Raw genomic sequence first — 26,190 nt, 5'->3', positions numbered from 1 at the left:
TGAGCTCAGAGGATTTTTAATGTGACATGTAATTTAGAGGAATGTACTTAAAAATCTTTCTATATCTATAAAAAATAAAGTGCCACACAACGTATTGAGAAGAGAGTTTCAGACAGCCAGCATTCAATATTTATTTTTTCAATCATAAATTCTAAAGTGCAGGAAATGTGTAGGCGTTAATTTAATTTAATTACTTTTTAAATGTGTAGGTGTATATTCAATTAATATTTTATCATCAAAGCTGCAATTATCAATGCCCTGACGAATGTCATATGATATTATTTTTTATTTGCACACTATTCCAAAAAGCTTCTATCTAATGTTTATTTGTAGTTTTATCTACAAACACTATTTCCAGAAATGTTGGGACACTTTATAAAATGCTCATTTTAGATAGACAGAAAGACAATGGAAACATGTCCTGCGGTCAGATGAAGCTATGTTTCAGCTTGTTTTTGAGAGGTCTTTATGCCTAAGACAAAAAGGGCCAAGGTGATGTTTTTTTCTGTGAAGACCATGGTTATTTTAGCAAGTCAATGCCAGACCTCATTTTGAAAGCAGTACAGCAGTGTGTCTTTATAGACACAGTGTGCATGTGCTTGACTGGCCTGCCTGCAGTCTAGATCTTTCACCTTTTAAAAATGCATGGCACCTCATGCAAATTAGAATCAGACAACATTCGGTCAGTGACAGTTTGGTTAGTGAAACACTGGAAATATTTCCTTAATTTCATCAGTTTAATAAAGATTAAAGATGAAATGAACAAATTACAGATTTAAAGAAAAAAAGGTATGCATTTTCTCCCCATTTTCCTCCTGATTTTGCGTAGTCAGTTTGTCTTCCACTGCTGAAAGTCAATTTGTCTTCCTCTTCCGCCAATCAGTGTCCGTACACAGCGTATGAAGACCCACTCACCCACACATAGTCCGGCCCCCACCCTGCAGATACGGTGGCCAATTAGTATTTGCTCCAGGCACTGCCAGTTATGCCCACCGGATGGCGCCCAGCCGACCAGTGGCAACACCAAGTTTCTTACTGAGGAGTTCAGAATCTCGGTGCTGGTGTGCTAGCGCAATATCCCACTGCGCCACCTGGGCACCAAATTACAGATTCTTGTCTTTATTGTATTTTACAAAATGTTTCACGCTTCCAGAAATGGGGTTTGTAATTATTATCAGGCATTAGGTCTGCTCTTGTATTTTCATGTACATCATAGGGATACGACAGTTTTTTTCTGAGCTTATACTAAAAGTCATGTCTACAGTTATTTCCAAAATGAATATTGAATGAGTATTGGAATATTTACATCCTTTGTAAAGATGAGTCAAGGGGTGATGAAAAATGTCTTTGTATTTTATTAGCCCAATCTTACACTCCCACACTAACAATATGAGAAATGTCAAACGTTGAATTATTAATCCCCCTGCACAAAATCTATGTGGAAGTCTTTGAGTAGCTCTTTAGTCCAGAGATCCATAGATCTTCTGCAGTCTGTATTCCAATGTGCAGAATTAGGGTATTTTCATCACACATACAAAACTATACAAACAAAACTTAAGAGCTTAATACTTCAAACAAAATAAATCATATTAAGAATACACTTTACATAAAACACCTTCTAAACAAATGCCCTTAACCTTCATTTCTAGTGAATTTTAAGTCAACATGTAAAGATGCGGTGGTTTGGCAGAAAACAGAAACTCACCCCCGAATTGATTCTGGCCCCAACTGTGGCTGAACAGAAATAGTACAAAATGGTGTAACAAACAAAAAGAACACACAAGTAAAGTATCACCCTAGGCGGGATTCAAACAGAGACTGTGAACATCTAAGGGTGATCGCTTTACAGCATGAGATATGTGGTAGAAAAAGGAAGAAAAAGGGAAAAATGATTCAAAAGCAGTGATGAGTGGGTGGGGAACTGACTCACTCAATGAATTAAACCAATAACGACAAAAACTATCTGAAGCAGTGGAAAGACAGCAGTTGGTACTAGCTAATGGATCCACCAGTGCAGTCCTGAAAAAATAGAGGAAATCGCTTAATGATGCAGAAGTTAATCCTCAGGGATTGGACATCAGACAAAACTAAAAATGCAAATGCAAAATATTTGAAAGACAATATTAAGAAATGCGAGGTATGGCAGTGTCAGCCACTTATCTTAGCGGCTGGGTCAGTGGTAAAATAAAGACTTGGTGCCGCTGAGCTGTTCTGGCTTCATTAAATAGAATGAAGAATAAGCACTAATAAGTGCTGTCACCCTGGGATTTGCAGTTATTTTAGAACTACAGTGAGTTGCTCTGTGCGTTTTGCCATGGTAAAATGCGGTCAAATGAGCGTGACCCAAAACAGTACACTTTAAGAAATATAAAATAAACATACAAGACCCAAGATCTGCAGCAAAGACATTAAATGTGTTGCAATAATGTGCATATTATTTGGATTTCAAATGAAATAACATAATTTCATGGTCATTTCCTCAGGTGCTAATGCAGCAGCAAAAGAGCAGAGCGTTTTACCGCATCCAGGCCACAAGGATGATGACTGGAGCTGGAAATATCTTAAAAAAGCATGCAGCTGATCAGGCCCGGAAGGTGGTGAGCAGTGGAGAGGCACGGGAGCAGGAGGATGATCCCTATACCACCCGCCTAGAATTTGAGCCTGCGCTCTACCAGTGCTTTGAAAACTGTGGCTCTCTGAAACTGACAGTGGGGAGGCATGGGGGGGATGTGAACTGTACGGTTAAGGTGATTTTATTATTCATTTTTTTATTAGGGTAAGCTGGCATTCTGACCAGATTTTAAGAAAATGTGAAAGCAACTGTAAACGTAAAACAAATATGTCATATATATTCAGCAAATTAAGGAAAGTGGCTTTCTGTGTGAGTGTTTGTATATTCAGCGTGTGTTTGTGTGAGAGAGTGCAGTAGAGCCCAATTGTGCTAATATCTGCTAATAACTGTTTTAGAATTACTTTAATCAGTTTAAGCCATTTGCTAATCTTTGCAGCTTAGCTAATGTGGTGGTGTTGTGTTTTAATGTTATCTTGATTTTCATTGTTTACCACTGCTTTAGCCTGGTCAGGATAAGGTGGGAAGAGTTGGGGTCAGGTTTCCTCGGAATCACTAAGCGCAATGCAGTAACACACTTAGGACAGGACGCCAGTCCATTGCAGGGCCTTGGCCATCCCCCAAATAGCCAATCATGTCTGTATGTAGACGTCTGACCTGCCAGTTTAAATCCTGGATCCCAGCAGTAGTGAGCTAGCGCAGTATACCGCTGAGCCAGTCGAGCACCCTGCTGTAAAGGGTGTTTTAAATAGTCACCACTGAGTAAGTTTATGTTCTGCTTGCTTAATACTTACAGTAAGCTAATGATCAAGGGTGCAAGGCTTCAACATATTAAGGACAGTGCATGACAGATACTGAAATGTGAGACTAGGGTCAGAGCATCTCCAAAACTGCAGGTCACGTGGGGTGTTTCTGGTCTGCAGTGGTCAGTATCTATCAAAAGTGGTCCAGGGAAGGAACAGTGGTAAACAAATGACAGGGTCATGGGCGGCCAAGGCTCTCTGATGCACATGGCAAGCAAAGGCTGGTCTGTGTGGTCTGATCCAACAGACGAGCTACTGTAGCTCAAATTGCTGAAGAAGTTAATGCTGGTTCTGATAGAAAGGTGTCAGAATACACAGTGCATCACAGTTGCAGGGCTGTTTTGGCAGCAAAAGGGGGACCAACACAATATTGGGAAGGTGGTCATAATGTTATGCCTTATTGGTGTATATATATATATATATATATATATATATATATATATACAGTGTATCACAAAAGTGAGTACACCCCTCACATTTCTGCAAATATTTCATTATATCTTTTCATGGGACAACACTATAGACATGAAACTTGGATATAACTTAGAGTAGTCAGTGTACAACTTGTATAGCAGTGTAGATTTACTGTCTTCTGAAAATAACTCAACACACAGCCATTAATGTCTAAATAGCTGGCAACATAAGTGAGTACACCCCACAGTGAACATGTCCAAATTGTGCCCAAATGTGTCGTTGTCCCTCCCTGGTGTCATGTGTCAAGGTCCCAGGTGTGAATAAGGAGCAGGGCTGTTAAATTTGGTGTTTTGGGTACAATTCTCTCATACTGGCCACTGGATATTCAACATGGCACCTCATGGCAAAGAACTCTCTGAGGATGTGAGAAATAGAATTGTTGCTCTCCACAAAGATGGCCTGGGCTATAAGAAGATTGCTAACACCCTGAAACTGAGCTACAGCATGGTGGCCAAGGTCATACAGCGGTTTTCCAGGACAGGTTCCACTCGGAACAGGCTTCGCCAGGGTCGACCAAAGAAGTTGAGTCCACGTGTTCGGCGTCATATCCAGAGGTTGGCTTTAAAAAATAGACACATGAGTGCTGCCAGCATTGCTGCAGAGGTTGAAGACGTGGGAGGTCAGCCTGTCAGTGCTCAGACCATACGCCGCACACTGCATCAACTCGGTCTGCATGGTCGTCATCCCAGAAGGAAGCTGACGCACAAGAAAGCTCGCAAACAGTTTGCTGAAGACAAGCAGTCCAAGAACATGGATTACTGGAATGCCCTGTGGTCTGACGAGACCAAGATAAACTTGTTTGGCTCAGATGGTGTCCAGCATGTGTGGCGGCGCCCTGGTGAGAAGTACCAAGACAACTGTATCTTGCCTACAGTCAAGCATGGTGGTGGTAGCATCATGGTCTTGGGCTGCATGAGTGTTGCTGGCACTGGGGAGCTGCAGTTCATTGAGGGAAACATGAATTCCAACATGTACTGTAACATTCTGAAACAGAGCATGATCCCCTCCCTTCGAAAACTGGGCCTCATGGCAGTTTTCCAACAGGATAACGACCCCAAACACAACCTCCAAGATGACAACTGCCTTGCTGAGGAAGCTGAAGGTAAAGGTGATGGACTAAACCCAATTGAGCACCTGTGGCGCATCCTCAAGTGGAAGGTGGAGGAGTTCAAGGTGTCTAACATCCACCAGCTCCGTGATGTCATCATGGAGGAGTGGAAGAGGATTCCAGTAGCAACCTGTGCAGCTCTGGTGAATTCCATGCCCAGGAGGGTTAAGGCAGTGCTGGATAATAATGGTGGTCACACAAAATATTGACACTTTGGGCACAATTTGGACATGTTCACTGTGGGGTGTACTCACTTTTGTTGCCAGCCATTTAGACATTAATGGCTGTGTGTTGAGTTATTTTCAGAAGACAGTAAATCTACACTGCTATACAAGCTGTACACTGACTACTCTAAGTTATATCCAAGTTTCATGTCTATAGTGTTGTCCCATGAAAAGATATAATGAAATATTTGCAGAAATGTGAGGGGTGTACTCACTTTTGTGATACACTGTATATATATATATATATATACAGTGTATCACAAAAGTGAGTACACCCCTCACATTTCTGCAAATATTTTATTATATCTTTTCATGGGAAAACACTATAGACAAGAAACTTGGATATAACTTAGAGTAGTCAGTGTACAACTTATATAGCAGTGTAGATTTACTGTCTTCTGAAAATAACTCAACACACAGCCATTAATGTCTAAATAGCTGGCAACATAAGTGAGTACACCCCACAGTGAACATGTCCAAATTGTGCCCAAAGTGTCAATATTTTGTGTGACCACCATTATTATCCAGCACTGCCTTAACCCTCCTGGGCATGGAATTCACCAGAGCTGCACAGGTTGCTACTGGAATCCTCTTCCACTCCTCCATGATGACATCACGGAGCTGGTGGATGTTAGACACCTTGAACTCCTTCACCTTCCACTTGAGGATGCGCCACAGGTGCTCAATTGGGTTTAGTCCATCACCTTTACCTTCAGCTTCCTCAGCAAGGCAGTTGTCATCTTGGAGGTTGTGTTTGGGGTCGTTATCCTGTTGGAAAACTGCCATGAGGCCCAGTTTTTGAAGGGAGGGGATCATGCTCTGTTTCAGAATGTCACAGTACATGTTGGAATTCATGTTTCCCTCAATTAACTGCAGCTCCCCAGTGCCAGCAACACTCATGCAGCCCAAGACCATGATGCTACCACCACCATGCTTGACTGTAGGCAAGATACAGTTGTCTTGGTACTTCTCACCAGGGCGCCGCCACACATGCTGGACACCATCTGAGCCAAACAAGTTTATCTTGGTCTCGTCAGACCACAGGGCATTCCAGTAATCCATGTTCTTGGACTGCTTGTCTTCAGCAAACTGTTTGCGGGCTTTCTTGTGCGTCAGCTTCCTTCTGGGATGACGACCATGCAGACCGAGTTGATGCAGTGTGCGGCGTATGGTCTGAGCACTGACAGGCTGACCTCCCACGTCTTCAACCTCTGCAGCAATGCTGGCAGCACTCATGTGTCTATTTTTTAAAGCCAACCTCTGGATATGACGCCGAACACGTGGACTCAACTTCTTTGGTCGACCCTGGCGAAGCCTGTTCCGAGTGGAACCTGTCCTGGAAAACCGCTGTATGACCTTGGCCACCATGCTGTAGCTCAGTTTCAGGGTGTTAGCAATCTTCTTATAGCCCAGGCCATCTTTGTGGAGAGCAACAATACTATTTCTCACATCCTCAGAGAGTTCTTTGCCATGAGGTGCCATGTTGAATATCCAGTGGCCAGTATGAGAGAATTGTACCCAAAACACCAAATTTAACAGCCCTGCTCCCCATTTACACCTGGGACCTTGACACATGACACCAGGGAGGGACAACGACACATTTGGGCACAATTTGGACATGTTCACTGTGGGGTGTACTCACTTATGTTGCCAGCTATTTAGACATTAATGGCTGTGTGTTGAGTTATTTTCAGAAGACAGTAAATCTACACTGCTATACAAGTTGTACACTGACTACTCTAAGTTATATCCAAGTTTCATGTCTATAGTGTTGTCCCATGAAAAGATATAATGAAATATTTGCAGAAATGTGAGGGGTGTACTCACTTTTGTGATACACTGTATATATACATATATGTATATATTTAGCCTGTGCCAAGATGGTGGCTTTAGGTGATGATAAACTTTAGTTTGTTTGCAAACTTTAGTAGCAATTAGCAAAAAGAAAACAGTGTGGTATTCTTTAATATTTGTCTAATGCAGGGTTATATTCTTTCCTTTTTTTAACCTGTGTACCTCAGGTCAACTATCGTACAGAAGATGGCACTGCCAACGCAGGCTCTGATTATGAATTTGCTGAAGGCACGCTGGTCTTTAAGCCTGGAGAGACCCTAAAAGAAGTAACTGTGGGCATAATTGATGATGATATATTTGAGGAGGATGAGCACTTCTACGTGCACCTAAGCAACCCTCGTGTTGTGAGTGGGACGGACGCCCAGCCGTCAGACAGTGCAGCGTCAGCGCACAAAGCGGCCCTGGGAGAAGCTCACACGGCAACAGTGACCATCTACGACGACGACCATGCAGGCATCTTTACGTTTGAAAGTGAATCAGAGCGAGTCAGTGAGAGTGTGGGTGTCATGCAGGTGAAGGTCCAGAGGACATCCGGCGCCAGAGGTTTGGTTGCTGTACCCTATCGCACCGTAGATGGCACGGCCCGTGGTGGGGAGGACTATGAGGAAACGTCTGGAAAACTAGAGTTTCAGAATGATGAGACCATGTGAGTAGGCAAATGTTTTCTTAAAATTACTGCACACCTACCATGATCACACTTTTTAAAACGATTGTTGAGGGTTAAAGCAATTTTGACTTGGCATAATGTGCAACATAATTTATTCATTTAGTTTTGAAGCAGGGCATTCATGTAAAACTGTAAAAAATTGTGACAGTTGGTACAGAGTGACACTGGAAAAGCTGTTGCTTTATCGTACATGGCAAGAAGTCATTGGGCCCTAAAAAAACCTACTTTTTGGGGTTAAAGGAATACCACTCCTGTCTCCTTTGTCAAATGTGAGGGCAAGTGTTCACCGTCCTTTATGCATATTGATCTGCTTAATAACATAAAACACGAAAGCTAAGGAGTGTTTTTTTGTTAATTAGAACATCATGCGCCCAGGTGGCGCAGCGGGATTTTCCACTAGCACACCAGCACCGAGTTTCTGAACTCCTCGGTTCGGAACTCAGTGTTGCCACCGGTCGGGTGGGTGCCATCTGGCGGGCATAATTGGCAGTGCCTGCAACAGATACTAATTGGCCCCGGTACCTGCAGGGTGGGGGATGGACTATGTGTGGGTGAGTGGGTAAGGATCCTGATTGGTGGAAGAGATGCCTGTGCCGAATGCAGGGGCGAGAAGAGGAGGGCTGTACACGTGTCGACGTGCTCTCCTTGGATGCAATTTGGTATCTCTCAGCAGCGGAAGACAAAATTGAGTAGAAAATGGGTAGAAAATGCATTAAAAACATAATAATAATAATAATTAGAACATCATTTTAAGACTTTGTAGTAAAACAGTGCAAGTGTGTTTTGTTTTGTTTTTTGTTCTTCACAACAATGTTGTAAGATGCCTACAGTACTGGCCTGTTTTTATCTAAAATATATCTTGGGAAAGTGTGATCCTTTATGTGCTCCATGGCTTGGCTGCACAATTACAGTGATTGTAAAAACACTCTCAAGAGTTTGTGTGTTCTGGAGGAGGCTTTCTTCAAGGATGTTCCTGTATTTGTCTGCATTCATCAGTTCTTACCAGTCTCCCTGTCACTGAGAAATACCCCATAGCATGATGCCATCACCTCCATGTTTCACCATAATGGAGTTAATGATGTACAGTGCTTGGTTTTTGCTAGACATAGCGTCTGCCATTCTGCTCAAAGACTTCAATTTTCATCTCATCAGGCCAGAAAATCAGTCCTTCACATGCCATTAAGTGACATTTTACTCAAGAGAGTTTTCCGTTTGCCACTCCGCCATATAGGCCTGATTTATGGAGTGCTGCAGAGATTGTTGTCTGTCTAACAGGCTTTCTTATCTGTATTACTATTGTGTTTTTTTTTTGTTTTTTTTTGTGGCATGGCCTCAAAATTTGTTAGTGATCATGATTGATGATGTGTTTATATACACCGATCAGTCATAAAATTATGACCACCTTCTTAATATTGTGTTGGTCCCCCTTTTGCTGCCCCATATGCAACAAACTGTGTATCCTGACACCTTTCTATCAAAACCAGTATTAATCTCTTCAGCAATTTGAGCTACAGTTGCTCGCCTGTTGTATCGGACCACATGGGCCAGCCTTCGCTCCCCATATTTTATTTTAATTTATTTTAGAATAAAATAAATATCCCTTACATTTCTTTACTGTGTTAAACTACACCTGTTCAAGAGACGGTTTCCGATTTTATGCCGGAATAACCTATTTAAAAGAAATTATAAGCTTTATATATATATATATATATATATATATATATATATATACACACACATTATATATATATATATATATATATATATATACACACACACATATATATATATATATATATATGGGTCATGGACACACCGATCAGCCATAACATTAAAACTACCTCCTTGTGTCTACACTCCACTTATCATATAGAAGCACTTTACAATTACTGACTGTAGTCCATTTGTTTCTCTGCATGCTTTGTTAGCCCCCTTTCATGCTGTTCTTCAATGGTCAGGACCCCCACAGGACCACCACAGAGCAGGTATTATTTGGGTGGTGGGGCATTCTCAGCACTGCAGTGACAATGACATGGCGGGGGGGTGTTAGTGTGTGTTGTGCTGGTATGAGTGGATAAGACACAGCAGCGCTTTGTCACTGCTGAACTGAGAATAGTCCACCAACCAAAAATATATCCAGCCAACAGCGTCCTGTGACCACTGATGAAGGTTTAGAAGATGACCAACTCAAACAGCAGCAATAGATGAGCGATCGTCTCTGACTTTACATCTACAAGGTGGACCAACTAGGCAGGAGTGTCTAATAGAGTGGACAGTGAGTGGACACGGTATTTAAAAACTCCAGCAGTGCTGCTGTGTCTGATCCACTCATACCAGCACAACACACACTAACACACCACCACCATGTCAGTGTCACTGCAATAATGTGGTGGTCTCTTTCATTTTTTTGATCTTATGTTTTAAATTTTTCTTACATTTAAAATGCTTTCTCCTATCCTTTATTTCATTAACTCTCTGCACACTTTTGTTAACCACCTCAGTTCTCTCTTCATCATTCATCCTAGTGTTACACAATTTCTTCTTCTGCTTTGGCAATGTACAGTAAGCATTATCTCACTCATTCCTGTTCATACCCAATTTCCCACCTTTGCCCTTTTTATTATTCCATCTCTCACTTCACTCAGTGTCTGCCCTTTCATACCCCCTTGCACCTTAGGCCTCCGTGTTTCCCTAAAATTGTATGTGGTTAGACTGAAATATCATCTTCTTGTGCCAGTGCATGTGTGAAAGGTGAGAGATTGTTGAAGGCATCTAAAAATGTACCTCGCTCCAGTGAAAATCAGCAGTGCACTAGATCTGAACTGACAGAATGGAACTGGATGAAGAGAAAGGGCAGGGTAAATAGAGCAGGACGTGACAGTAGTGAAACTTTGTCATCAAGGGCTCAATGTAAGCTATACATCAGCACCTAATGCTACATTAGATGTACTTTAATAATTTAAAACAACTGTGTGTTCAGTCTACAAAGTGGGAAACCATGGATGCCGACAACCTTGTTTTTAATTCAGTCTGTTTTTAATTGAGTAGCAAAAGCTTATGCATAGATAAATAGTCCTTGTTATATATGTTGTAAAAATGTAAAAAATCTTAGATAAATAGATATTCGTCAAGCCCAGTGCATTGGACACTGCAATTTCATGCATTTTTGTGTTTTGTCAAAATCAGCTGGGTCAAAAATGTAAATACAACAACTTAAAGAATTCATTTAGTGGTAAAAATTGATAAAAAAAATCTGTATTACATTTTTTTTTTACATGGCCTCCTAATTTCTCCTTTCAGTAACTATGACAGGTGGTGAGTACAGGTGGTGACTTCTCTGTGCCCAGATAAACAGGATAAGTTTGACGGCACCTATCAGATTAAGCTGCAGGCATTACAATGCAAAAGTGGCAGAATTGGTGGGCTATCAAGTAAAAGGTTGAGAGTTTTAATCCCAGCTCCTCCATGCAGCCACTGTTGGGTCATTGAGCAAGGCCCTTAACCTCTCAGCTCCAGGAGTGCCGTACAATGGCTCTGAAACCAGCTTCAAGACAAGCTGGGATATGCGAAAAAAGAATTTCGTTGTACTATACACGTGTATATGTATTAGGGCTGGGCGATTTTCACGATTAATTCGGTTAATTCGAATGAACGTTTTCACACGATGTTAGAAATTTGACAATCGCGATTGTTTACATACTATATTTTAATGAAAATACCAACATGTCATGAGGCAGAAACTGACCAGACGCTCGCGGAATATAAATCAAATAAAGTTTAATACCAAAAGGGCGAAAACAGTGTACAAAATCAGGTCAGAGTACAAAAACAGTAAACGGAAGACAACAAGGATTATACACGGTAACGGTTAGATTCAGTTATAAGGAGCGCAAACACGATCGGCAAAACAAGACACAAACAGAAGAGTTGAATTAAGAGTGAATCAAACACCGCTGAACTGAATCAAAACTCCGGAGCCGATGAGCGCGATCAGGATTGGCTGACCGGGACATGCTATAGTCACGTGACAGTCCGGGGAAGCATGGGAATTGTAGTCCATATAGTTAGAAGCAGACCGTGCCCCCTCCATCCACCCCCCAGTCACAAGAGGACAAAATCAAAGCTGAGTTGAGTGATTACTTGATGCCCCCCAGTGTAGATGCTGATACAGACTCACTCAGTGGTGTAAACAGCACAGTACAGGCTCGTGTTCCTTTTAAGAAACCTGTAAAGAACTTTTTGTAGTTCTTTTCCTAATGTAAGGAGGTTCTGCTGCACATTATTTAAAATAAGAGTTGTTTGTGAGCTATTCTTATAAAGGATATAGATAATTCAGATTTCTATTTTGTTTTAATTACTGTTAATTATTGTGATATCGTTATTGTTATAAAGTTTGAGCCCCTTGAAAAGAAAATTATAGGTGGTGCTGTTACTATTTTTGCACTTCTGCAGTCTTTTAAATTACAGTGCAAAAAAGAAAAGAAATTTTAGTCTTATTTCAATTGCATTATACAAGAACAAAAAAAAATCGAAATCGTAATCGAGAATCGGTTATAATTTTAAAATAATCGAGATTTTTTTTTTTTTTTTTGCAAAATCGCCCAGCCCTAATATGTATATATGACAAATAAAGGGATTCTATTCTATGTGGAGCACAGCTTTTCATAAGTCAGATATGCCGTCCTAAAAAGGTTGTACAGATGATTTAGGGACCTAAAATTGCTTAGAAATGGTTCCCAGTGACATTCATGAAATTGTTGGAACTTGGATGATTCAGCGGTCTATTAAGCTAGCCCAGCTAGATCCAGGTTCAAACCTCAGCGGTGCTAATGCATGCAATAAAACTAGCCCTCTCTAACCCAGCCCCCACCTTCACCAACCATTTTTTCGAGGCTTTTCCACCATTAGTAGGAATGTCTGGACAATACTACCAATCTTCTTATACCCAGTGCTCTTTTGGTGCAATGAAATTATCTTCCTCCTCTCTCAGCTTTTACTGCAGCGTAGTAGTTTTCACCAAGCAACACAGCTTGAACACATCACAGCTGAAGCAAATAAAGGGTTGTTATTGGGTTCCCAGTGGTTTAATCATGTTGTAACCCAAATTTAGGTCATACAGACTAGCAGTAGGTATTAAGATCAGCAGCAGTATTAACAAAATACCCTGTGACTAATCCTTATAAAAACTTAATTGAAGCAACATCTATATAAATCATTATTTTGTTTAAGGGTTTTACTATCCTGGTCAGGGTTGTGGTGTGTTTGGCAGGTACACACCACACAATATGTGTTAATCATCCTCTCTTATTTTTAGGTTTGTTTGTTTGTTTATTAGGATTTTAACGTCATGTTTTACACTTTGGTTACATTCATAACAGGAACGGTAGTTACTCATTACACAAGGTTCATCAGTTCACAAGGTCACATCGAACACAGTCATGGACAATTTAGTATCTCCAATTCACCTCACTTGCATGTCTTTGGACTGTGGGAGGAAACCAGAGCTCCGGGAGGAAACCCACGCAGACACGGGGAGAACATGCAAACTCCACACAGAAAGGACCCGGACCGCCCCACCTGGGGATCGAACCCATGACCTTCTTGCTGTGAGGCGACAGTACTACCCACTTAGCCACTGTGTCGCCCCTTATTTTTAGGACAATAAATATTAATTTGCAGCATGTCCATGGTTGTTTAACCATATCATAAGTTAGCAGAACAACAATGAACATCAACATAGGTTAATATAGCAGAAAGAATTAACCATGTGAAGTTTTCATCTACTTAGCCTAGTAGAAATGAAAGTGGCAACCATGAAGTAGATTTATATGCCTTTTTATTTTCTGCTTCTCAAAGGTTGAAGCATTGTTTACTAGAATGCTGCCCCTATAATTTAGTAATGTTATCCCTGTTTCTGTACCTCAGAATAAGTAATCATTTACAAACTGTTGCCACCACACAGGCCCCTTTTTTCCTGCATTGACAAATTATTTTAGTAGTAGAAAAGTTGGCACTGGGCTGGGTGTGTATGTATGTACTGCTTCTGTCCTTCACAGTCATAGCAGATTTAAAGCCCAGCTTGGGAGCAATTCCCTCATTCTGTGCAATTTATCACACTTACATCATAGATGAAAAAAATGCAGTGCACACCCCCCTTTCTTTTTTTCCATCACACTAATCCTCTGATCAGCAGCTAACTGTTCTCATACACTCTTTGCTATGCCTGTTTAAAGTCATATACTTTCTCATGCAGTCAGATTTGTGTCTTCTGTGAACTTTTTGCTTTATCACCACTGATGAAGGTCTAGAAGGTGACCAACTCAAACTGCAGCAATAGATGAGCGATCGTCTCTGTAATAATACCTGCTCTGTGGTGGTTCTATAGGGGTCCTAACCATTGAAGAACAGGATGAAAGCAGGATAAAACAGTATGTAAAGAAACAGATGGACTACAGTCAGTAATTGTAGAACTACAAAGTGCTTCTAAATGGTAAGTGGAGCTGATAAAATGGACAGTGAGTGTAGAAACAAGGAGGTGGTTTTAATGTCATGGCTGATCAGTGTATGTATGATTTTAATGCATTTGATTAGACTGGTATTTATTTTGCCTGCATTAAGAGTGTCATAGAACATAAAAAAGCTTGAAGTTTGCCAGTTCAAGCCCAACCACTGCCAGTCTGCCACTGTTGGGCCACTGAGCAAGACTTTTAAACTTCAATTGCTTGAATTGTATTCAGTCAGAATTGTAAGTCACTTTGGACAAAAGTGCCTGCTTTGTGCTGCGAATGTTATGTAAATGTAGTATGGTCAATAGAATACTGCAGAAATATATCACTAAATAACTTCTGTACCTATTGATACAGATACAAATTCATTTATGCTACCATTATGCCTATTTAGCTTTTTATTTTATTTTTTAATGTCATGCTTTTTGTGTAGCAGCCACAAGCCCATGCCCGTGTTAAGCTTGCTAGACTATGGATAGTTGCTGTACATGTTCCAAGTGTATGTACATGACTGACTTCAGTTGTATCTACTTGTGCAGAGTAGCTTATATGGGTCATTGTTTCTCATTGAGCACTTTAAAACCTAAAATACAGAAAAAAACAAATACAACAATTTGGATGGACGGGGCTTTGATATTTTTATTATAACTAAAACAACAGACAAACAGATGGCACATTTTACTCATCAGTGCATTTGTCTTGTTCTCTGTCCTCTCTAGTGTGACCCAGAAACCATTCCTCAGGCCAGGTCTAAATCCACCTCAGAGACTTTCTACAAGCTTACTTTCTGTGGAACAATGTTCAAAGCAGTGTGTGTGTGTGTGTGTGTGTGTGTGTATGTAAGTAGAGCATGCCCCCTCGGGTGATGCTTCATCATAGGGATTCTTGTTGATCCAAACTGCTCAGCAACATGTTGACCCATTAAACACAAACATTAATGGTTATACACTGTAAACTAAAACTAACTGTATAAGGAAATAAATGCTAGTTAATTGTTAATTTCCTTGTGGATTCTGGTAGAATCTTTGCTGTAAATAATTTAAATAAACTGGCACTCTTGTCTTGCTCCTAGTTTTTTCTAGTATCTCTGGACCCACCTTTACCCTGACCAGTAAAAAAGTTACTAGTGTGTGTTTGAGTTAAGTTCATTCAAAGCAGCTTACTTCTTACCTGAATTATAGATCTTCAACCTTTATATATTGTGAACACTCACTTTTTCTTTCTTTCCTCACTGTAATTCTCTTTTATAAAACAGTGTAGCTCCAGTCTCAGTAAGCTTTGGCTTTTATCCTGGCTCACAAAAGTACAATGGCACCCTAGATTACAGGCATTTTGTCAGAAGAAAGGACAAATATAAAAACCCACCTACAATTCATGTTTTTCATTCTTTTGCTCTCCATTATTGTTCTGGGCAGGTATGTGTCTCGAGTGAATAAGTACCATCAGGCTTTGTGTGGGAGTGTGTCATGTAATCATGTTAATGGCTGTCAAGAGATAATGCTCCATACAAACTGAAAAAGACTCATACCTGAACAGTGTAATTATTTGGCATAATGTCAGTTGGGAGATTAACAGTCACTACAGAAAGAACAATTTAGAGATTCAGTGTAAAACTGGACTTTTCTATTGCATTTCATTGCAACAAATCAAATATTTAAGCCACGAACTGTGAAAGACTAAATGTAGGATCTCTAAATAAAATTACATAGATTGGTACAGATCTGTCAGTATTTTGCCAAAGAGTTTTTTAGTGACTGAAATAATTCAAGAAGAGAATTACACATGTATCCTAAGATCCAAAAGAGTTCAAGATGTGCTTAGTTGGTAGCAAGGTCACACTAAATACTTACTTTTGCCTGTAGAAGCCATTTTTTATGGAAATTATGGGCTTTTTATTATCAGAATCAGAATCAGAATCAGAATACTTTATTGATCCCCGAGGGGAAATTTCAGATGTTACAGTTGCTCAGATTGTATATATGTATTAAGAATATTAAAAGGTAAGAATATATTAAAAAGTAAAGTAAAGTAAAAATGCTCTTAAAATAAAGTGGCAAAACACTCTTAAAATACACTTAAAACGCTCTTAAAATAAAGTGGCAGATGCAGTGGTGACATATATTGCACTATTTATGATACAACTATCATATTGCACGTATTGTAAGGTCTATTACTTAAGTGAGGAGTTGTAAAGTTTGATGGCCACAGGTAGGAATGACCTCCTGTGGCGCTCCGTGGTGCTTTTGGGTGGAATGAGTCTTTGACTGAACGTGCTTCTGCGTCTTTCCAGTGTGTTGTACAGCGGGTGAGAGGTATTGTCCATAATGGACTTCAGCTTAGACAGCATCCTCCTCTCTGACACTGTCGTCAGCGAGTCCAGCTCCACACCCACCACATCACTGGCCTTACGGATCAGTTTGTTCAGTCTGTTGGCATCTGCCACCTTCAGCCTGCTGCCCCAGCATGCAACTGCATAAAGGATAGCACTCGCCACCACAGACTCATAAAAGATCTTTAGCATAGTCCTGCAGATGTTGAAAGACCTTAGCCGTCTTAAAAAGTAGAGACGACTTTGGCCCTTCCTGTAGAGGGTTTCCGTGTTTTTACTCCAGTCCAGTTTATTGTCTATGTACACTCCCAGGTATTTGTAGTCCTCAACAGTGTCCACACTGACCCCATTGATGGACACAGGGGTCACCGGTGCCTTTTTTCTTCTCATGTCCACAACCAGCTCTTTTGTCTTTGTCACATTAAGCTGTAGATGGTTCAGCTCGCACCATGTGACAAAGTCCTTCACCGTAGCCCTGTACTCGTCCTCATCACCCTTGCTGATACATCCAACTATCGCTGAGTCATCAGAAAATTTCTGAAGGTGGCAGGTCTCAGTCCGATAGCTGAAGTCCGTGGTGTAGAGGGTGAAGAGGAAGGGAGAGAGAACAGTTCCCTGTGGTGTTCCGGTGTTGCTGATCACTCTGTCCGACACACCGTGCTGCAGGCGCACGTACTGAGGTCTGCCGGTCAGGTAGTCTGTAATCCAGGACACGAGGGGGGTGTCCACCTGCATCGCTGTCAGCTTCTCACCCAGAAGAGCCGGATGAATTGTGTTGAATGCACTGGAGAAGTCAAAAAACATGATCCTCACCGTGCTGGCTGGCTTGTCCAGGTGAGTATAGACTCGGTCAAGCAGGTAGATGATGGCGTCCTCAACTCCCAGACGTGGCAGGTAGGCGAACTGGAGTGGGTCTAGAAGTGGCTGGACTATGGGTCGGAGCTGGTCCAGGACTAGCCTCTCCATGGTCTTCATGATGTGGGACGTCAGTGCTACTGGTCTGTAGTCCTTGACGTCACTAGGGCGCGGCGTCTTCGGAATAGGAACGATGCAGGACGTTTTCCACAACACGGGGACACGCTGGAGACTCAGGCTCATGTTGAAGACATACTGCAGGACTCCACACAGCTGGGTGGCGCAGGCTTTAAGGACCCTGGGGGGGACCCCATCGGGGCCAGCAGCCTTGTTTGTGTGGAGTCTATTAAGCTGTCTCCTCACCTGGTCAGCAGTGATGTACACAGTAGGGGAGATTTGTGATAGGGGGTTGGAGGTGTGAGCTGGGCTATCACAGGAGGGGGGTAGACAATCAAGGATTGGAGGGAGGGTGAGTGGGGTGGGCTGCAGGGGACAGATAGCAGTGGAGTCGGGACGGGGGAGGGCAGGGCCTGCAGTGTCAAACCTGTTAAAGAACAGATTTAGTTCGTTGGCCCTTTCTTCACTGCCCTCTACTTCTCTGCTGTCGTTGGACCTGAAACCAGTGATGGTCCTCATTCCACTCCAAACCTCTCTCATGTTGTTCTGCTGTAGTTTACACTCCAGCTTTCTCTTGTAATTGTCTTTACCCTCTCTGATTGTGGTCTTTAGCTTCCCCTGGATCGTTCTCACCTCCTCTTTGTCTCCAGTTCTAAATGCCCTCTTCTTGTCGTTAAGGAGGGATTTAATGTCCTTCGTTACCCATGGTTTGTTGTTTGGGTAACACTTTACAGTCCTGGTTGGGACAATGGAGTCCACACAGAAATGTATGTAGTCTGTTATGCACTCATTGAGCCCGTCGATGTCCTCTCCGTGCGGCTCACAGAGTGCCTGCCAGTCTGTCTGTATCTTAAAAACAGACCAAAAAAATAAATATGGACATCATTAAAACTTTGCTAAAACAACAAAGGTAATGGTAACCTAAGAGTTTTGCACAGGATATATACACTGATCAGCCATAACATTAAAACCACCTCCTTGTTTCTACACACATTGTCCACCCCCACAGGACCACCACAGAACAGGTATTATTTAGGTGGTGGATCAGTCTCAGCCCTGCAGTGACACTGACATGGTGGTGGTGTGTTAGTGTGTGTTGTACTCGTATGAGTGGATCAGACACAGCAGCGCTGCTGGAGTTTTTAAATGCCATGTCCACTCACTGTCCACTCTATTAGACACTCCTACCTAGTTGGTCCACCTTGTAGATGTGAAGTCAGATATGATCGCTCATCTATTGCTGCTGTTTGAGTTGGTCATCTTCTAGACCTTCATCAGTGGTCACAGGACACTGCCCTCTGGGCGCTGTTTTTTGTGTGTGTCTTGTGATGGACTGGTGACCTGTTTCAGTAAGCAGGCATTGTTTACACTTGACTCACCTACTTGGTGTGATGGAAAACAGAGTCAGCACAAAATGTGTATATGTAAGAAATATCTGGTCAAAATGTGCACTGTACTTTAAAAGTACTTATAATTCAAGACAGAATGAACATTGTTACACTAAATTAAATAACTGTTTGGTTGCTATCAAAGACTAATGATGCTAACACTAGTGGAAAGTTAAAGCTATCTTTTACAAAATACATCATCAGTAATAGGGATTTCAAACAAGAGCAGCAAAAGCTTGAGGCCCTGCAGTACACCATAGGTAATTACTGTATTGAGAAATGTATTGCATACCAGTCATTTTAATTTTGGTTAATCTACATGCACATGCTTACATGTCAAAAAGACAGACTGGTTCTATTTAAATCTGTTTCATATGTCTAGAATAGATGACAGTTAAGTGTATCTGCAAAGTAGACAGCTGCAAGATAATTGTGTCTCCGGTTTGTAATTTGGGAGACTCCCAATAAGATTAGGTTGTTGAATTTTGCTGGGTGTGTAGGCCATTATGTGATGTGTTTTTATCAGCGTGCATTTGTGTTTATTACAGTTTGATATTAACGGGGCATACTGCAACAAACAGGTTACAGTGTTTTTTTTATTTTTATTCAAAGAGCTGAATCACATAAATATTTCAGTTTTATTATTTCCCTTAAAATAATTAAGGTGCAGGTAATTAGTTTAGTGAAAATAAGTTCCTATTATGTACATTTTATTTTCTCCTCTTTCACTTCCCTTTTCATATCTCAAAAGATCCTATAAATCTCAAGACTTTACTCACAGATGGGAGTACTGTATTTGTGAACACACCCTATGCATGGCTGTAATTACAGGGAAGGAAGGTAGGGACATAAAGGCCACACACTGTGGCATCTTTGCATGATTAGAGCTCTCTCCACTGGACTTTTTCATTAGTCTACCCCCTTTGGTGCCAGACTGGAGTCCACATGGGTGCTGCCCCCAATTAAACCACACCACTATTTTAGCAGACTGGATATAAGGATTCACATTAAGAGCAATGATCTATATAAAGTTTCCATCCTTTAATTGTCAAGTCATGTCACATCAGTTTCTAACCTTTTCACGCAGACACCTGTGTGGACAATGTCGAGCATCCTAAACCACATTACTGACAAAGCAGATCAAAAAGGGCAGCTTTATGGTAGGTGTATGTTAGTATAGTTTAAAACCATAGCTCACCTATTTTCAGGATAAGGGAAGTTGTAGCTTAGTGGTTAAGGTTCTAGACTAGTCATCAATAGGTCGCTGGTTCAAGCCCCACCACTGCCAGGTTGTCACTGCTGGGCCCTTGATCAAAACCCTTAACCCTCAATTGCTCAGACTGTATACCGTCACAGTACTGTAAGTTGCTTCGGATAAAAGTGTCAGCTAAATGCCGTAAATGACGACATAAGTTCTTGTACCCTCTTACAGAGCAGTAGGCAGGTTAAAGAGTTTCAAGTGGCGTTATTAAAGTGTAAGAGGGACGTAGGATGTTGTTTGTCATCCTGGCCAAACAGAAATGGTTGGTAGGATACAGGGATCAGTGTTATAGCACAGCATTAATTGTTGATCATTACAGTAAAAACTAAGGGATGAAGGATAACTATATACCGATATAAAGAAAACTAAATATGCCAGGGGCCAGTGATAGCGCAGTGGTTAAGGTACTGGACTAGTAAACAGAAGGTTGCCGGTTCAAGCCCCGCCACCACCAAGTTGCCACTGTTGGGTCCCTGAGCAAGGCCCTTAACCCTCAATTGCTCATTGTGTAAGTCGCTTTGGATAAAAGCGTCTGCAAAATGCTGAAAATGTAAATATGTATGGAGTGTTTGTTTGTTGTTAATTAGGATTTTAACGTCATGTTTTACACTTTGGTTACTTTCATGACAGGACAGGTAGTTACTCATTACACAAGGTTCATCAGTTCACAAGGTAATATCGAACACAGTCATGGACAATTCTGTATCTCCAATTTACTTTACTTGCATGTCTTTGGACTGTGGGAGGAAACCGGAGCACTCGGAGTAAACCCACGCAAACACGGGGAGAACATGCAAACTCCACACAGAAAGGACCCAGACCGCCCCACCTGGGGATCGAACCCAGGACCTTCTTGCTGTGAGGCGACAGTGCTACCCACCGTGCCGCCCCTGTATGGAGTGTATGTTGGTCTAAATGTTTACTTAGAACTATGGCAAAGTGTGTGTTTTTACAGCGTTTTAAATGTGGATAGCTGATCAAATATGTGTAGATAAACCAGCACAGGTATTGTTTTGTATTTTTCTGTTTTTTTTATACAGCCGTGCAAAATAATCATTGGTCCAAAGTATTTCCACAGAAAAGCTGTTAATGTCATTTAGGATTATGGGTTGAAGAAGTACAGATGTAGGAAATATGACAATAGCTGACCAAAAAATTAGGACCACCTCCCAAAAATGTCCATGGCAATGCCTATTTCATAACAGTTGTGAATGTTGTGATTAGGCAGTTGGTGTTTACTTGTAGCAAACATGTTGAATACCGCAGCACTGAGTCCTGAGTGATGTTTATAAGGGACGGATTGTTATGGACAGATTGCTGGGTTAAAGTATCTCTGAAATAACATGGGGTGCTCTCAGGCAGCCACTATAAGTACCCACAGACAGGGTTCTGAGGAGGAACAAGCCACAAATTGTTGGCAGGTTGTTGGGTGGCTGTGGCATCTAATAAAGAGTAACAGAATAAACATTGAGGTTCAAATTGCAGATAATTTAATACTGGAGATAAGCTGAATGTATTACAGCACACTGCATCAAACCTGTCTGTGTATAAAGCTGCATAGTCGCAGGTCAGTGAAAGTGCTCCTTCTCTCCTGAAACTCCTGTCCACCACTAAAAGCACCTTCAGTTGAAGAAGGTCAGATAAATCTTGTTTTCTCCAAGATGTGGGCACCCCAGAAATGTATGCATCATTTACCCATGGAACAGTTGGCACCAGGATGCGCTAATGTCCTTGTACAAGATAAAACATGTTTTGATAGCATTTTAGACAGATGTTCCTTAAATTTTGGCTCCTTAGTTTAAACATATAACATTATACATTGCTGTAGTTGTCTAGTTAAATGCTTTTGCACATTGTCGGTCTTTGATCAAATGTTTTACAAAGGGCAGGTTTGTCATGAACTCTAGCATTGTGATGCTCACAGTATATTGTTTAAGCCATTAAAGGTTTTTCTGTGGCTGTACTTTAACTTGAAACCACTGTTCATCTTTTCTTATGCTGTAAGTTCATATTTTGGATACTTTGCCAAAAACTGTTAATGTTATTACATTAAATATGGATATTAAGTGTACTCATAATGCTTTAAAATGTCAAAAATCGAAGTGCTAATTGACAGAGCTTTTTGTACAACACACTGGTGGCTTAAAATTGACATTTGAATGGGTTTGAGGCCACTGAGGTTCCTCCACACCAAAGTCTCCAAACCATGTCTTTACAGAGCTTACTTTGTGCACAAGAGCATACTCTAGCCTTACCCAGTCTGTTGCTTTAAATGTGTAAGTTTTTAATTTACTTTATAAAAGGAGGATTTTCCCATACATCACCAGTGCCATTTTAGGGCAAGGCTTTTTTGTACATGATCTTTCTGTTATGTTGGTACCATTATTAACATGGATCTCAAGCTCAGGCGAGAACAAATTACATGGCCCAAGGCTAACTATAACGAAACATAGATCTCAAGGTCAGGAACATGGACATCAAGGTTATATGAGCACGCTTGTTTTATGCCGTGCCGTGCTGCTTACACCTAATTTTACTGAACAGGGGAGCATGTGTAACTTATACACTACACACTGATTACACAACAAGGAACAGGTGATCATGATGAAGGTGAGGACAAATCAAGAGGCAGGGGTGGAGACAAGGGAGGTGTATGTGGTTAGACATGTGATACCTCTGCTAATATACCTCTGAACAAAAACAATGCATTTTTAAACTAAAAAAAACACAAAGGTAGTTAAAGTTTTTAGAGTAAAGGTAAGCTTGTTACTTAATAAAATACCAAATAAGTACCAGTTCAAAAAAATCAGAAACCTCCTCTTTACTTAGCAATTAAATGTTATCTATCTATCTTTCCAAAATAATCTGTTCTAGCTATACTTTTGTTTTAACAAGAAAACGCAGATGTGTTCTTAGACCATTGTTTAGTTGTACTAGATTTAGCAGACGCTAAATGCTATGAATATAAATAGTAAATGTGAAATCATATCCTCACATTACTTCTCTTACTAATCATACACTGCTCATTCCCTCCTTCAGACACCTTAGTCTCAGTTTGCATCTCAGCACATCTGGCAGATATCTTATTATGGATATCAGCGCATCACCTAAAACTTAACCCCAGTCAAACCAAGCTGATGTATTTCTAGAGATTTTCTTCATGACCCAGTAATTTCTCTCAGTGACCGTCAGATCAAACCACCTGATAATGTATGAAATACATCACCCTGTTGTTGCCTTCTGTTCGTAGGCTTCCTGTAGCTTCTCGTGGGTTTTTTTGCATTTTTTTCTAATTTTTCTCCCAATCTAGTCATATCCAATTACCCGATTGCATTACGCTTCCTCTCTACTGATGCTGATTTTCACTCCTGATTGAGGAGAGCAAGACACACGCCCCCTCCGTCTCATGTGCAGTAGCTGACTGCATCTTTTCACCTGCAAGAGACGAGGTCATTTGCAGATCAGCTTTGTGTACGGAGAGCCACACCCTGATCAACGCATTATTCCTCGTCTCTGTCCAGGCACCATTAATCAGCCAGTAGAAGTCGTAATTACATCAGTTATGAGGCTTTGGCTTTCACCCTGTATAAACAACAGCCAATCGTTGTTTATGTAGCCGTCCAGCCTGCCTGCCGGATAGCAGAGCTGAGTTTCGAACCGCCGAGTTTAAAATGTCAGCTCTGGTGTGCTAGTGTTTTTTACCGCTGCGCCACCTGAGCGGCTTTTGGGTTCCATTTAAAACAATGATGCTTGTCTACAAAGCCAAAACAGACCTGCCCTGATCTTAGCGTATAAGAGCATCTGCTAAATGCTGTAAATGGACATGGAATTGGAAATGTGTTAATCACTAATAAATTATTACATCACTCAAACACAGCAGTTTTTAATCTGCAACACAGATGGGGTCACTGGAGAGATTTTTTAAACCATTAACTTAAAGTTGTAGGCACATTTTTTCCCTTTTTTTCACAATAAAGTTTTGCCATAATTACAGCATAGGCCATTCATTTAAATTAGAGCCACCGCCACAGTCATTAAGAAAATCGGCTACATAAACTGCTTTTAATTTTTTGTTATAATGCTGTTTTTGCAGTGCCCTTAAAAATGGGTTCACTGGCCAGAAAGGATAAGAACCCCTGTCTGAAGAGTGTAGATAAGTAAAATCAAATGGCTTAAGAAAACATCCTGCTACAGCATTAATCCACTTGTGGTTCAGACTTGCATTATATTTAAGTAAGATTTACAGTGCGGTTATGGTAAATCAGATTATCTAGCCATAGTATTGAAGTCTAAAGTAAGCTGTGAGTGGAGTTGGCTATTAGAGCAAATAGAAAGTATTTGATGTATTGTAAAATGAACCAGCTCTGCAATGCACCTCCTTCAAGTGATGGAGGTTGCAAGTGAACGCCAGCATGAGTTGCCATGGCGATGAGTGTAGTGCCAGTTTGTTAAACGAATGCAATAGTGATTTACTTTGCTGTATAAAAAAGCAGATATTGAGAATATAATGTATAGGGCCATTAATGGAACATTTGAAACATTGTTTTTGTCAGTTGTTTCTTTCATGTTATCTTGCTTCTTTTGGAAGTTAAATGACTTAGCAGTAGGGAGCTGTGTGATTAAGAGTCTTTCTTCTTGTCAACTGAAACATGTTGTAATTAATCACGTTTCTCATTGTACCTCATCCTATCTTATTATATCTTATTATATCTCATTCTCTCACTATCTTTCTCTCCCTCGTTTTCTCTCCTTGTCTTTAATTAGGAGTACAGTCAAGGACTGGGCCAGTCCCTCGAGCTCTACAATTCTCTCAGTGCTCAATGGTGCTGTATTCAGATCATTATCACCAGCTCTGTGCACATTAAGCTATATGCATCCCTGTAGCAATTGTATTAGGAAAGCACTTTATATAAAATGTCCTGTCACAAAGCTTTTTAGACCACAGCCATGTTGTGCAATCCAGTAGTTGCAAAGGAAAAAAAATACCCTGAATTATAATAAGAATCAAAGCCCAGGAGGAACCAAGACTGAAAAGGGGAACCTTGTAGCTTAGTTTGACCTAGCAAACTTGACATGTTTGTCTTATCTGCAGCTCACTTTGACTTTAAGTGAGCTGTTGATTAATATAAAGCTGTTTGTTCACATTTACCTAATGCAACCAAAAAATCACTTTGTGTTACCGCATGGACTTACTTATACACACTGATCAGCCATAACATTAAAACCACCTCCTTGATTCTACACTCACTGTCCATTTTATCAGCTCCACTTACCATATAGGAGCACTTTGTAGTTCAATTACTACAATTACTGACTGTAATCCATCTGTTTCTCTGCATCCCTTTCATGCTGTTCTTCAGTGGTCAGGACTCTCCCAGGACCACTGCAGAGCAGGTACTATTTGGGTGGTGGATCATTCTCAGCACTAGTGACACTGACATGGTGGTGGTGTGTTAGTGTGTGTTGTGCTGGTATGCGTGGATCAGACACAGCAATGCTGATGGAGTTTTTAAACACCTCACTGTCACTGCTGGACTGAGAATAGTCCACCAACTAACAAAAATATCCAGCCAACAGCGCCCTGTGGGCAGCGTCCTGTGACCACTGATGAAGGTCTAGAAGATGACCAACTCAAACAGCAGCAATAGATAAGCGATCGTCTCTGACTTTACATCTACAAGGTGGACCAACTAGGTAGAAGTGTCTAATAGAGTGGACAGTGAGTGGACACAGTATTTAAAAACTCTAGCAGCACTGCTGTGTCCAGCACAACACACACTAACACACCACCACCATGTCAGTGTCACTGCAGTGCTGAGAATGATCCAACATCCAATTAATACCTGCTCTGTGGTGGTCCTGTGGGGGTCCTGACCATTGAAGAACAGGGTGAAAGCAGGCTAAAAAAAAAAAGTATGTAGAGAAACAGATGGACTACAGTCAGTAATTGTAGAACTTCAAAGTGCTTCTATATAGTAAGTGGAGCTGATAAAATGGACAGTGAGTGTAGAAACAAGGAGGTGGTTTTAATGTTA

General features: G+C 41.0%; 1 protein-coding gene across 7 annotated transcripts in view; it reads left to right on the top strand.

Moving 5' to 3' along the window:
- Positions 1 to 26,190, top strand: part of slc8a4b (solute carrier family 8 member 4b) — a 112,556-nt gene that overhangs the window by 60,435 nt on the left and 25,931 nt on the right. For 6 of the 7 annotated variants that reach the window (XM_062994236.1, XM_062994242.1, XM_062994240.1 and 3 more), the window contains 2 exons: positions 2,484 to 2,747; positions 7,200 to 7,678. In XM_062994236.1, coding sequence (XP_062850306.1) covers positions 2,484 to 2,747; positions 7,200 to 7,678 — 743 coding nt within the window. Of the gene's footprint in view, positions 1 to 2,483; positions 2,748 to 5,321; positions 5,328 to 7,199; positions 7,679 to 26,190 lie in introns of all 7 variants that reach the window. The other variant, XM_062994243.1, reaches the window with a different exon arrangement.

Source organism: Trichomycterus rosablanca, chromosome 4, assembly GCF_030014385.1.
Source record: "Trichomycterus rosablanca isolate fTriRos1 chromosome 4, fTriRos1.hap1, whole genome shotgun sequence".
Taxonomy (NCBI): Eukaryota; Metazoa; Chordata; class Actinopteri; order Siluriformes; family Trichomycteridae; genus Trichomycterus; species Trichomycterus rosablanca.
This window is presented reverse-complemented; position numbering and strand designations above follow the sequence as displayed.